A 14,725-nucleotide genomic window follows, 5' to 3' on the forward strand; every position below is an offset into this window, starting at 1 on the left:
TCTAGGAACGCATTAAAATTCAATGGAACAATAGCACGGCCATCTATCTACAACAACATAGACATGCAAAATACTATAAGGTACTAAGTTCATGATAAATTAAAGTTCAATTAATCATATTACTTAAGAACTCCCACTTAGATAGACATCCCTCTAATCATCTAAGTGATCACGTGATCCATATCAACTAAACCATGTCCGATCATCACGTGAGATGGAGTAGTTTTCAATGGTGAACATGACTATGTTGATCATATCTACTATATGATTAACGCTCGACCTTTCGGTCTTAGTGTTCCGAGGCCATATCTGCATATGCTAGGCTCGTCAAGTTTAACCCGAGTATTCCGCGTGTGCAAAACTGGCTTGCACCCGTTGTATGTGAATGTAGAGCTTATCACACCCGATCATCTTATAATGCTACAGCCGAACTAAGCAAAATAAGATGCATAAACGATAAACATCACATACAATCAATATAAGTGATATGATATGGCCATCATCATCTTGTGCCTTTGATCTCCATCTCCAAAGCACCGTCATCATCACCATCGTCACCGGGTTGACACCTTGATCTCCATCAAAGCATCGTTGTCGTCTCGCCAACTATTTCTTCTACGACTATCGTACCGCTTAGAGATAAAGTAAAGCAATTACATGGTGATTGCATTTCATACAATAAAGCGACAACCATATGGCTCCTGCCAGTTGCTGATAACTCCATTACAAAACATGATCATCTGATACAATAAATATAGCATCATGTCTTGACCATATCACATCACAACATGCCCTGCAAAAACAAGTTAGACGTCCTCTACTTTGTTGTTGCAAGTTTTGTGTGGCTGCTACGGGCTGAGCAAGAACCGTTCTTACGTACGCATCAAAACCACAACGCGGTATAGTGATTGCTTTTTGATCTTCAGAAAGAACCATGTTCATTGAATCTGATTCAATTAAAGTTGGAGAAACTGACACCCACTAGCCACATGTGTGCGAAGCACGTCGGTAGAACCAGTCTCCCGTAAACATACGCATAATGTCGGTCTAAGCCGCTTCATCCAACAACACCGCTGAATCAAGAATCAACTAGTGACGGCAAGCAATATGTATATACCCACGCCCACAACTCCTTTGTGTTCTACTCGTGCATATAACATCTACGCATAGACCTGGCTCGGATGCCACTGTTGGGGAACGCAGCAATTTCAAAAAAAATCCTACGCACACGCAAGATCCATCTAGGTGATGCATAGCAACAAGAGGGGAGATTTTTGTCCACATACCCTCATAGACCTTAAGCGGAAGCGTTATGACAACGCGGTTGATGTAGTCGTACGTCTTCACGATCCGACTGATCCTAGCATCGAAGGTACGACACCTCCGCAATCTGCACACGTTCAGCTCGGTGACGTCCCACGAACTCTAGATCCAGCAGAGTGTCGGGGGAGAGCTTCGTCAGCATGACGGCATGATGATGAAGTTACCGACGCAGGGCATTGCCTAAGCACTACAACGATATGACCAAGGTGGAAAGCTGTGGAGGGGGGTGTGCGCACACGGCTAAGAGATCAACTTGTGTGTCTATGGGGTGCCCCCTTCCCACGTATATAAAGGAGTGGAGGAGGGGAGGGCCGGCCCTCACTATGGCACGCACTAGGGGGAGTCCTACTCCCACCGGGAGTAGGATTCCCCCCTTTCCCTAGTTGGAGTAGGAGAGGAAGGAAGGAGGAAAGAGGGAGAAGGCCCAATAAGGGCGCAGCCTGCCCTGGCTTCCCCTCTCTCTTTCCACTAAGGCCGAATAAGGCCCATATACTCCCCGGGGTGTTCCGGTAACTCCCCCCCCCCTCGGGGGAACTCCGATAAATGCCCGAACTCACCCGGAACCATTCCGATGTCCAAACATAGGCTTCCAATATATCAATCTATATGTCTCGACCATTTCGGGATTCCTTGTCATTCCCGTGATCACATCCGGGACTCCGAACAACCTTCGGTACATCAAAACACATAAACTCATAATACTGATCGTCACCAAATGTTAAGCGTGCGGACCCTACGGATTCGAGAACTATGTAGACATGACCGAGACTCACCTCCGGTCAATAACCAATAGCAGAACCTGGATGCTCATATTGGTTCCTACATATTGTATGAAGATCTTTATCGGTCAAACCGCATAACAACATACGTTGTTCCCTTTGTCATTGGTATGTTACTTGCCCGAGATTCGACCGTCGGTATCTCAATACCTAGTTAAATCTCGTTACTAGTAAGCTCTTTACTCGTTCCGTAATGCAACATCCCGTAACTAACTCATTAGTCACATTTCTTGCAAGGCTTATAGTGATTTGCATTACCGAGAGGGCCCAAAGATAACTCTTCGATACATGGAGTGACAAATCCTAATCTCGATCTATGCCAACTCAACAAACACCATCGGAGACACCTATAGAGCATCTTTATAGTCACCCAGTTATGTTGTGACGTTTGATAGCACACTAAGTGTTCCTCCGGTATTCGGGAGTTGCATAATCTCGTAGTCATAGGAACATGTATAAGTTATGGAGAAAGCAATAGCAGTAAACTAAATGATCATCGTGCTAAGCTAACGGATGGGTCAAGTCAATCACATCATTCTCTAATGATGTGATCCCATTCATCAAATGACAACTCTTTGTCCATGGCTAGGAAACTTAACCATCTATGATTAACGAGCTAGTCAAGTAGAGGCATACTATTGACACTCTGTTTGTCTATGTATTCACACATGTACTAAGTTTTTGGTTAATACAATTCTAGCATGAATAATAAACATTTATCATGATATAAGGAAATATAAATAACAACTTTATTATTGCCTCTAGGGCATATTTCCTTCATATTGATGGTCCCCTGCACCTCTCGGCGATCCGGAGAAATCCTCTGCGATGACACCTCGATGTCACCTGCCCTAGGGGCGACGAAACTTGCGGAGGCATCTCGCACTCCATCATCTCCGGCGGAAAATCCCCTGACGAGGTGGACTGTTAAGGGAGATCACGGGCCGGACTGAAACACATGAGTTAATATTATTCTCACAATTCATAAAGGAGCGGATGTATGTAAAGCGTCCTCCGGTACTTACGATTCGGCAAGGGGCTTGGTCCAGGGGCGGGGCTTAGGGATATCCTCAGTGTCTGAATCCGAGTCATCTGAAAGAGATAACTTTCCCCTCTTAGACACTCTCGCCTCCAGGTATGCCGAGGCCACCCTCTTTATCCCTTTGAGAGGAGGGTTATCTTCTTCTTCTTCGTCCTCTTTTTGTCTCCCTCGTGAGAGGAGGGAGCCTCCTTCCCTCCAGACATAGCGTCTGAGGTACCTTCATGGTGGAGGCCATTTTCGGCCTCCTTGTTCTTCTTCTTCTTGTCCTTCTTTACTGGCACCTGGTATGGCGTCGGGACCAGCATCCTCATTAGGAGGGAATCGGCTAAGCCTTCGGGAAGAGGGTCCGGACACCTGATCTGCCCCACCTTCTTTGTCCAGACCTGTTTAAAGGATGGAATTGTTAGTGTATCCCCTGGATTAACAAACCAAGCTATAGGCGGAAGCTTAGCCCTTACCAGGGGACGGATGGTTGCAGTCTAGACCAACGCCTTCGGACATCTCCGGCGATGACTTTTGAGATTTAAAGAGCAATTTCCAGATGGCTTTGTGCGTCGTGCCGAAGAATTGTCATAGAGGTCGCGTCCCTTCCAGATTAAACTCCAATAAACAGAGAGGTCGTCGCTGGCAGGGAAGGGTTCGACGGATGAGCATCACCTGAATCACGTCAGTGAGGCGGGTGTTCTTCTCTATGGTACTTTTGATGCGGTTTTGCAGCATCAACACCACATCGGTCGATCCCCAGTCTGGACCCTTGTTGGTCCATGAAGCGATTCGTAGAGGGGGTACAGATCTGAATGCAGGAGTGGCTGCCCACTTGGTGCAACGGGGCTCGGTGATATAGAACCACTCCTGCTGCCATGTCTTGACAGTATCCACAAAGGCCCCTTTAGTCCATATAGCGTGAGGAAGCTTGCTCACCATGTCTCCGCCGCAATCCGCATGCTCCCCGTCGACCACCTTCAGGTTCACGTTGAAGGTCTTGAGCCACAGGACAAAGTGTGGGGGATGCGGAGAAACTCCGCACACATGACGATGAACGCCGAGATATGGAGGCAGGAGTTTGGTGCTAGATCGTTAAAATCTAGCCTGTAGTAGAACATGAGGCCGCAAACAAAGGGGTGAGGGGAAACCCTAACCCGCGGAGGAAGTGGGGGATGAACATGACCCTTTCGCCAGGCTCTGGGGTAGGGATGACTTCCCCTTCATTGAAAGTCTATGTGTGATTTCCATGGTTAAGCACCTCGCCTCCCGGAGTCCATGGATATGCTTCGTCACGGAAGAGGCCACCCACTTGCCTTGCGAACCAGATCCGGACATGGTCGGAGAGCGTGGTGGCAATTGAGAAGGATTGAGACTTGGGCGCTGGAGCTCACAGATGGGAAGGCTGAGGAAGGAGAAGGTGTGGGGTAAAAGATGGGTCCTTATCCCTTTATAAAGGCAACGAATGTCAAGCGACCCCACACAAGCCTTAAAATTTGCCTATTCCCAAGGGGTCGAGCGGATGGCATGGTTGGATTACCCAAACCCTCATTGATGAAAACCCCGCAATAAGGGGACGCGGTCTTTGCTTTGACAAGACGTGTCGCTGGGAGTTGCGTCTCGAAACGTGAAACAGGAGGCTGAAAAAATGGTTCAAAATAATAATAAGGCCAGGATTCAATGCCTCGCTGAAAAAGGTGTCTGAGGACATAACCTATTTTTGTTTAAAGTATTTTGCCTTTGTGGTCCAGGGTTGTAACTATTGCACAGAGCTGGATATAGTTCTTTTGATCAACTACTTTGGAGTATTCGGAGGAGGAACCCGCCTTGCAATGCCGAAGACAATCTGCGCGCCGGACACATCGTCATTGAAGCCTAGTTCAGGGGCTACTGAGGGAGTCCTGGATTAGGGGGTCCCCGGGCGTCTGGGCTATGTGACGTGGGCCGGACTGGTGGGCCGTGAAGATACAAGATAGAAGGCTTCCCCCGTGTCCGGATGGGACTATCCTTGGCGTGGAAGGCAAGCTTGGCGTTCGGATATGAAGATTCCTTTCTCTGTAAACCGACTTTTTACAAACCCTAGTCCCATCTGGTATCTATATAAACCGGAGGGTTTAGTCCATAGAGGCAGTCATAATCATACAGGCTAGACATCTAGGGTTTAGCCATTACGATCTCGTGGTAGATCAACTCTTGTAGCCCATATACTCATCAATTCAGTCAAGCAGGACATAGGGTTTTACCTCCATCAAGAGGGCCAGAACCTGGGTAAACATCGTGTCCCCTGCCTCCTTTTACCTTTGATCCTTAGACGCATAGTTTGGGACCCCCTACCCGAGATCTGCCGGTTTTGACACCAACACTCGCCGCGCACCCGTGCCGCCAGGGCCCTTCCCGCCGCAATCGCCGTTGTCGGCCCCGCCGCCACCCAACACTGGGCCTGAGCCAACCATGCAGGGAGGCATGCCGATCCAGCACGTCTGCTTCCCGGTGGCGCCGTCCCTGATTCCGGCCTAGCTGATCGAATCATCACCGCCGCCCGTCTACACTTCGGCAAGGAACCCGCCGACACCCACTCTGCAGTACGGTGACCCATCCGGCCCCGCGGGTCACTATGCGGGTCGTGTCAACACCGATCAGGCGCCCCCATCCTTGCTGCTCCGTACCTCCAAGCCAGTCAGTCACGGTGCTCCTACCTAGATGCCGCCACGGTTCACCAAAATTGACTTCGCCACTTATGACAGCACGAAGGATCCCCTCAACTGGCTCAACCAGTGCGAGCAGTTCTTTCGCGGGCAGCACACCCTAGCATCGGAGCGCACCTGGCTCACATCCTACCACCTCCGCGGCATGGCACAGACATGGTACTATGCCCTCGAGCGGGACAAGGGCGACATGCCCCTAGGGAGCGCTTTCACGAGCTCTGTCTGCTTCATTTTGGGCCACCGATCCACGGGAGCCGCCTAGCAGAGCTGGGCCGCCTTCCCTTCACCTCCACACTGCAGGACTACGCCTACCGGTTTCAGGCCCTGGCATGCCATGCGTCGGGCATGATGGCGCAGCAGCGGGCCGAGCTATTCGTTGGTGGACTCACAGATCACATCTGCGTTAACGTGGAGCTTCGGGGCCCCCAGGACCTCCAGACGGCCATGTACTATGCATGCGCCTTCGAGTGTCGCGTGCAGGCCATGCAGTAGGCGGCCCTGGCTCGTGGAGGCCAACATACCGCCAGGCAGCCCCCTGCACCTGGCCAGCCACCTCCGGTTGCTCCGGCGACTACAATCCCGGCTACAACGCGGCCCTTCCATCGTCTCTCTCAGGCTGAGCAGCTGGAGCGTCGGCGCCAGAGGCTTTGATATAACTGCAATGAGCCCTACGCGCCGTGTCATGTCTGGCCGCGCCTCTTCTACTTGGAGATGGCCGACTACATCGAGGAGGACACACCCACCAACGGGCTCGGCAAAGTGCCGCCCCCAGTTGCTGCCGAGGCCTCACCCGCGGCCTCCCCAACGATGGCGCTCGTGGTCTCGCTCCATGCGCTTGCCGGCATCCGCGATGAGTGGACCATGCTATTGCCAGTGATGATACACGGCGAGCGCCTTATGGCCCTCTTGGATACGGGCTCTAGACATGCTCCTACCCGAGGCTACCATGCACCGTTTAGCGCTTCAGCCGATGGGTGCGGAGCAACTTCGGGTCACGGTGGCCAACGGCGACCGTCTACGGTGTCATGGGCTCGCGCAGAACGTGCCCATCTCTATCGGCGACGGGCACTTCACCATCACGTGCACAGGCATCGACTTGGGCTGCTTCAACTTCATCCTCGGCGTCGACTTCTTGCGGACCCTCGATCCCATCCTCTAGGGCATCGACACCCTAACGATGACCTTCTGGCGTATCGCCGCCACGTCCGGTGGGAGGGCATTGGGGGTGCCTCACCGATGACACCACAGCTCCAGCTGGCGGCGACCACCACCGAGGCCAAGCATCCACTGTTGGATCACCTCCTGCAGCAGCACGGCGACCTCTTCAATCAGCCGCAGGGCCTTCCGCCAATCCGGGTGTATGATCACTGTATTCATCTCCTGCCGGGCTCGGCACCGATTGTAGTACGGCCCTACCGATATCCTCAGCTGCAGAAGGACGAGCTGGAGCGGCAGTGCGCGCTCATGCTCGCCTTGGGCATCATCCGGATCTCCACATCACCGTTCTCCGCGTCGTTCCTCCTCGTCCGCAAGTCAGACGACATATGACGTTTCTGCATCGACTACCGCGCCCTTAATGCCCTGACTCTTAAGTACAAGTTTCCTATCCCGATGGTCGATGAGCTCCTAGACGAGCTACATGGGGCACGCTTCTTCACCAAGCTTGATCTCCGGTCAGGCAACCACCAGGTGCGCATGCACCCGGATGATATTGCCAAGACGGCGTTTTGAACTCACCACAACCACTTCGAGTTCTTGGTCATGTCGTTTGGCCTCTCCAACGTGCCAACAACTTTTCAGGCTCTGATGAACGACGTCCTCCGGCCCTACTTGCGTCGGTTTGTGCTTGTTTTCTTTGATGATATTCTTATCTATAGCGCCTCATGGGTGGAGCACCTTCAGCACGTCGCCATCGTCTTCAACGAGCTTCGAGCACACCCTCTTCATCTTAAGTGCTCAAAGTGCTCGTTCGGGATGCCTTCAGTCGCCTACCTTGGTCACGTCATCTCGGCCGACGGGGTGGCCATGGACACCGACAAGGTGGCGGCAGTCGCCGTCTGGCTGATCCCGCATTCACCGCGGGCTCTTCGCGGGTTTCTGGGCCTCGCGGGATACTACCGGAAGTTTATCTGAAAGTTCGGCCTCATCGAGTCACCACTCAAGCGCCTGCTACACCGCGATGCCTTTGCCTTGGATGAGGAGGCGACCTCGGCATTCAAGGCCCTCAAGGGGTCCCTCACAACGGGCACCGTCCTTTAGATGCCTGACTTCGACCACCCATTCGTTGTGGACTGCGACGCCTCCGGTGCGTAGTTTGGCGCCGTCCTTCATCAGGGCAATGGACCCCTCGCCTTCTTCAGCAAGCCCTTCGCCGCGCGCCATCTTAAGCTCGCGGCCTATGAGCGGGAGCTCATTGGCTTGGTGTAGGCGGTGCGTCATTGGCAGACCTATCAGTGGGGTTGGTCTTTCTGGATTCGCACGGACCACTACAGCCTCAAGTTCTTATTGGACCAGAGGCTATCGATCATGCCACAGCATCAGTGGATCAGTAAGCTCTTCGGCTTCGACTTCACGGTCGAGTACTGTCCGGGCCACCTTAACACCGAGGTTGACGCCCTGTCCCGCCGTGACGCCGACCACGACACCGCCGTCAACAACTCCGAGGGGGCGGCGCTCTGCATCCGCTCCGGTCCCTCTTCACCGACATCCGTCGAGTGACCACGGCTGCGTCGAATGTGCTCCTCCTTCAGCAGCAGCTAGCTGCGGGTGAGCTGGAGGAGCCATGGCACCTCACCGACGGGTTACTCCTGCATGGGCGCCGGGTCTTTGTGCCGGCGCATGACGATCTCCGTGACTAGGTGTTGTTGTTGGCCCACTCAGCGGGCCATGAGGGTGTGCAGAAAACCCTCCATCGTCTCCGCGCCAACTTCTACATTCTAGGTAACTGAGCCCTGGTCCACGACTAGGTGTCGTCTTGTGTGACGTGCCAGTGTAACAAGACGGAGACACTGCGGCCGGTTGGTCTGCTCCAGCCCTTGGAGGTGCCATCTCAGGTCTGGGCTGATATTTCCATGGACTTCATTGATGGCCTCCCCAAGGTGGGCGGCAAATCGGTCATTCTCATGGTGGTCGACCACTTCTCCAAGTATGCTCACTTCATCGTGCTTGGCCATCCCTACACTGCTGCGTCCGTGGCCCGTGCCTTCTTCGATGGTATCATCTACCTCCATGTTCCCCTCTTCGATCGTCAGTGATCGGGACCCCGTGTTCACGGGGCATGTCTGGCGCGATCTCTTCCGGATGGCGGGCGTGAAGCTTCGCCTGGGCATGGCCTTCCATCCTCAGATGGACGGCCAATCGGAGGTCGTCAACAAGGTGATTTCCATGTATTTGCATTGTGTCACAGGTGATCGTCCTCGCACTTGGGTGGATTGTCTCTCATGGGCGGAGTACTGCTACAACACCTCCTATCACTCTGCCCTGCGTGCCACGCCATTTGAGGTGGTCTATGGTAGACCGCCCCCACCCATGCTGCTGGTTGATCTGGCGATGGCTCGGATGGAGGCGGCCGGTGATATTTCACGGCGCCGGGACGAGATGCTAGCAGAGGTCCGGCAACGCCTCATTCAGGCCAAGCACTACTATGATGACCACCATCGCGAGGCAGAGTACACAGTGGGGGATTGGGTGTAGCTGCGTCTCCTTCACCGATCTACGCAATCACTAGACCCCCGCGTGAAGCGCAAGCTGGGCCCTCGTTATGTCGGGCTCTTTGTTGTCTTGGAGCGCATGGGAAGGTGGATTCCCGCTTTCAGCTTTCAGCCGGTGCTCGCATCCACGACGTCTTCCATGTGGGGCTGCTCAAGCCTTTCCATGGGGAGCCACCTGCGGTCCCTCCCGCGCTTCCTCCGACCTCCGACGGGCATCTTCTTCCGGGACCGGAGAAGGTGTTGCAGGCCCAGCTATATCGCGGGGTGTGGTACGTGTTGATTCAGTGGGCTGGACTTCCGGAGGAGGAAGCTACTTGGGAGCAGTGCGACGAGTTCTGCCAACACTACCCAGACTTCCAACTCGAGGACGAGTTGTTTGCGCAGGCGGGGAAAGATGTTATGACCAGGCAAACTTATGGCTGTAGGAGGCCCACCGGGAAGGTTTAGTTAGGGGCTTGGCCCACAAGTTACCTTATTTTTATTTTCGCATTGAGGTTATATAACAAGCTGTAAGACTCTTTTAAGAATTAAGCAATAACACAAATCATATTGCCCGGCTCCCAGAGGAGCCGGACCCTAGACCCTAGCCACGCCTTGCGCTGCCGCCGCCTCTTCTTCATCGCGCCATGGCGCCCCGCCGCCGGCAACCATGCTCAAGTTCCCGTCAACCCTCCTCCTTCCCGTACAACCTATGCCCTAGACCAGGTAGGGTCCTAGCTCCTACCAGCGTCCGTCTTCCTCTTGAAGATACATTTATTCTCAATGGCTTGCTAGTCATCAGGCAATTCCACCAAAGTCGACACTTTGTTCTTATATATGGATCCTATCTCAGATTTCACGGCCTCAAGCCATTTATCGGAATCTGGGCTCATCATAGGTTCTTCATAGTTCATAGGTTCGTCATGGTCTAGTAACATGACATCCAGAATAGGATCACCGTACCACTAGTGCGGAACATGCTCTGGTTAACCTACGAGGTTCGGTAGTAACTTGATCTGAAGTTTCATGATCATTATCATTAGCTTCCTCTCTAGTTGGTGTAGGCATTACGGGAACGGTTTTCTGTGATGAGCTACTTTCCAATTCGAGAGATGGTACAATTACCTCATCAAGTTCTACTTTCCTCCCACTCACTTCTTTCGAGAGAAACTCCTTCTCTAAAAGGGATCTATTCTTAGCAACAAAGATCTTGCCTTCTGATCTGTGATAGAAGGTGTACCCAACAGTTTTTTTTGGGTATCCTATGAAGATGCATTTCTCCGATTTGGGTTCGAGCTTATCAGGCTGAAGCTTTTTCACATAAGCATCGCAACCCCAAAACTTTAAGAAATGACAGCTTAGGTTTCTTGCCAAACCACAGTTCATACGGTGTCGTCTCGACAGATTTAGATGGTGCCCTATTTAATGTGAATGCAGCGTAATGGCGCCCTATTAGATATGTTGCAATCTATGATGTCTCTTACCAATTTACCACTATCGTTTTGGGGTTATGCATTAGAGACGATGTTCGGACACACCATTACGTTGTGGTGTTCTGGGTGGCATGAGTTTTGAAACTATTCCACATTGTTTTAAATGAAGGCCAAACTCGTAACTCAAATATTCGCCTCCGCGATCAAATCGTAGAAACTTTATTTTCTTGTTACGATGATTCTCCACTTCACTCTGAAATTCTTTGAACTTTTCAAATGTTTCAGACTTGTGTTTTATCAAGTATATATACCCATATCTTCTCAAATCATCTGTGAAGGTCAGAAAATAACGTTACCCGTCGCAAGCCTCTACACTCATCGGACCACATACATCGGTATGTATTATTTCCAATAAGTCAGTGGCTCGCTCCATTGTTCTGGAGAACGGAGATTTGGTCATCTTGCCCATGAGGCATGGTTTGCAAGCATCAAATTATTCATAATCAAGTGATTCCAAAAGTTCATCAGCATGGTGTTTCTTCATGCGCTTTACACCAATATGACCTAAATGGCAGTGCCACAAATTTGTTGCACTATCATTATCAACTTTGCATCTTTCGGCATCAATATTATGAATATGTGTATCACCACGATCGAGATTCAACAAATCATTCACATTGGGTGTATGACCATAGAAGGTTTGATTCTTATAAAACAGAAAAACAATTTGACTTAAATGAATAGTTGTATTGCAATAAACATCATTTAATCATATTAATGCTCAATGCAAACACCAAATAACAATTATTTAGGTTCAATTCTAATCCCGAAGGTAGAGGGGGCATGCGATGGCGATCGTATCAACCTTGGAATTACTTCCAACACACATCATCACCTCGTCCTTAACTAGTATCTGTTTATTTTGCAACTCCTATTTCGAGTTACTACTCTGAGCAACTGAACCAGTATCAAATACCGAGGGGTTGCTATAAACACTAGTAAAGTAAACATCAATAACATGCATATCAAATATACCTTTGTTCTCTTACAGTGACCATTTCCTTTGCACTAGAAGCACTCAGTTTCAGGCCTGGGTCTAGCTTTGGGCTTCCTCGTGGGAGTGGCAACTTTCTTGCCATTCTTTTTAAAGTTTCGCTTTCTTTCCCTTGCCTTTTTTCTTGGAACTAGTGGTCTTGTTAACCATCAACACTTGATGCTATTTCTTGATTTCTACCTTCGCTGATTTTAGCATCGCGAGGAGCTTGGGAATCGTTTTCGCCATCCCTTGCATATTATAGTTCATCACGAAGTTCTAGTAACTTGGTGATAGTGACTAAACAACTCTGTCAATCACTATCTTATTTGGAAGATTAACTCCCACTTGATTCAAGCGATTGTAGTACCCAGACATTCTGAGCACATGCTCACTAGCTGAGCTATTCTCCTCAATCTTGTACGCAAAGTACTTGTCAGAGGTCTCATACCTCTTAACATGCGCATGCGTCTGAAATATCATTTTCCGCTTCTTGGAACATCTCATATGCTCCATGGCGTTCAAAACATTTTTTAAGTCCTGGTTCTAAGACGTAAAGAATGGTGCACTAAACTTCAAGTAGTGATCATACCGAGCTTGCAAAACGTTCATAATGTCTGCATCTGCTCCTGCAACAGGTTTGTCACCTAGTGGTGCATCAAGGACATAATTCTTCTGCGCAACAATGAGGATAATCCTCAGATCACGGACCCAGTCTGCATCATTGCTACCATCATCTTTCAACTTGGTTTTCTCTAGGAACATATCGAAAATAAAACAAGGGAGCTATACGTGAGCTATTGATCTACAACATAGATATGCAAATACTATCAGGACCAAGTTCATGATAAATTAAGTTCAATTAAGCATATTACTTAAGAACTACCACTTATTTAGACATCCCTTGAGTCACCTTTATGATCATGTGATCCATATCAACTAAACCATGCCCGATCATCACATGAGATGGAGTAGTCTTCAATGGTGAACATCTCTATATTGATCATATCTACTATATGATTCACGTTTGACCTTTCGGTCTCTAGTGTTCTGAGGCCATGTCTGTACATGCTAGGATCGTCAAGTTTAACCCGAGTATTCCGCATGTGCAAAATTGTCTTGCACTCATTGTATGTGAACATAGAGCTTATCACACCCGATCATCACGTGGTGTCTCAGCACGACGAACTGTCGCAATGGTGCATTCTCAGGGAGAACACTTATACCTTGAAATTTTAGTAAGGTATCATCTTATAATGATATCGCCGTACTAAGAAAAATAAGATGTATAAAATATAAACATCACACTACAAAAAAATACACTTCCATGATGATACGTGTTTGTCACAGTAGGTCACGTTTTCTGTCATGCATGTACATCCATGACGGTTTTCTGACAGAATCAAGATAGTCATACCAGTGTTGTCGTAGAAGTGTTCCATGACATTACCAAAATTATCATCACGGAAGTGTCCACTTCCATGACGATAAATCGCGCGTCATAGAAGTGCTTTCGTCAAGGGTGACCGACACGTGACATCCACCGTAACGGGTTGCCTTAAGCTATCAGGTCCAATTTTGGATCCGATAGCCCATTAACAACCCGGACCAATGGGGATTTTCCATGTGTAAAATTCTCATTGGCCGGAGGAAACACGTGTTTGCTCCTCGGTGGACCAGATGTCGTCTGTCCATTGGAGGAGACATGCCTATGATACGTCGACACGTGGCAGGGCCTAACAGAGGCCCGTATAGGTTAAAAAGGCCAGCCCAGTCAAAGGCTCGTAGAATTACTCAGGTACTAGTGAGCCAGCCCAATAACGGCATGTTTAATGAAGGCCCATTTACGGCCCGAAGCCAGATCTAGCCCGTTAATTGTTTGCCGAATATTTGGGCCCAATTACAGCCCAGTGACTTTCGTCCTGTTAGAGGCCCGATGTAGACATGGGCCCATTTCAGCTTGGTGTGTCTTTCGGCCAGGGAATGGCCCATGCTGCACATGGGCCATATATGGTCTGACGCAACATCCTGCCCACAAATGGCTCGTTGATTTGGCTCGTTGATGCCTATACTAAGCTTTAAGCCTCTTAAAGGCCCATGATATCAGTGGGCCACCTAAGGCCCGAGATATGTTTCGGCCTGGTAACGGTCCGTCATATAACCGGGCCAAAAAAGGCCTGGTCTACATTTCAGCCTGCTGAAGGCCCGTCAACGACTAGTGAAAATTGGGGCCCAACATGAATTTCGGCCTGCTAAAGGCCCATGGTTTCTTTTGGGCCGTAACAGGCCAGCAGAATGTTCAGCCTCTTAATGGCCCAAATGCTACATGGGCCAAACTAAGCGTTGGGTCCACAAAAGGCCCAACTAAAATTTGGGCCGAATATAGGCCAGAGTAAGTTGTGGGCCTGGCGCAAAGTGCGAAGGCCCCAATAGCCATTCGGGCCCAAGAAAGATGCAGGCCGGCCCAATTGTGGCCCGCTAAAAACTCGGCCCGTTAGAGGCGAATGTTTTGGCCCGGTTGACTACATTAGATTTTTTTCAGATAACGAATGATGGCAGTAACTAGTAGGAATTAAGAACAAACCTACTCTATACAATAAAGAAATTACGGCATAGTAACTTAGAATAAAACCTACATTATACAATAAAGGATTTATGGTATATTACATCAACTGGGCATCAAAGTTCGCCACCACTGATCATAAAGCGCAACAAAGAAGAAGATTGCAAAAATTGGGC

At 49.9% G+C, this 14,725-nt stretch overlaps 2 protein-coding genes across 2 annotated transcripts; both read left to right on the forward strand.

Annotated features, from left to right (window-relative positions):
- The first annotated feature begins 5,826 nt into the window (after positions 1-5,826).
- On the forward strand, positions 5,827-6,323 carry LOC147984834 (uncharacterized). Its single transcript, XM_087541280.1, has 2 exons — positions 5,827-6,051; positions 6,132-6,323. The coding sequence occupies exons 1-2, from the start codon at positions 5,827-5,829 to the stop codon at positions 6,321-6,323; spliced, it is 417 nt and encodes a 138-aa protein (XP_087397406.1).
- A 2,808-nt stretch (positions 6,324-9,131) lies between these two features.
- LOC147984835 (uncharacterized) lies at positions 9,132-9,988 on the forward strand. The gene is made up of 2 exons (XM_087541281.1): positions 9,132-9,506; positions 9,647-9,988. The coding sequence occupies exons 1-2, from the start codon at positions 9,132-9,134 to the stop codon at positions 9,986-9,988; spliced, it is 717 nt and encodes a 238-aa protein (XP_087397407.1).
- Positions 9,989-14,725: the final 4,737 nt, after the last annotated feature.

The sequence above is a fragment of the Triticum urartu genome, chromosome 2A (genome assembly GCF_056163025.1).
Source record: "Triticum urartu cultivar PI428250 chromosome 2A, HENAU_Tu73, whole genome shotgun sequence".
NCBI classification, from domain to species: Eukaryota; Viridiplantae; Streptophyta; class Magnoliopsida; order Poales; family Poaceae; genus Triticum; species Triticum urartu.

Excerpts from the sequence above, each read along its gene's own strand:
- LOC147984834 (XM_087541280.1), top strand. The coding sequence starts at position 5,827 with ATGCCGCCACGGTTCACCAAAATTGACTTCGCCACTTATGACAGCACG. Across the intron at positions 6,052-6,131 it reads GGAGCGCTTTCACGAGCTCT|GACTACGCCTACCGGTTTCA; the intron begins GTCTGCTTCATT and ends TCCACACTGCAG.
- LOC147984835 (XM_087541281.1), top strand. The coding sequence starts at position 9,132 with ATGGCGGGCGTGAAGCTTCGCCTGGGCATGGCCTTCCATCCTCAGATG. Across the intron at positions 9,507-9,646 it reads ATCGCGAGGCAGAGTACACA|CTTTCAGCCGGTGCTCGCAT; the intron begins GTGGGGGATTGG and ends TCCCGCTTTCAG.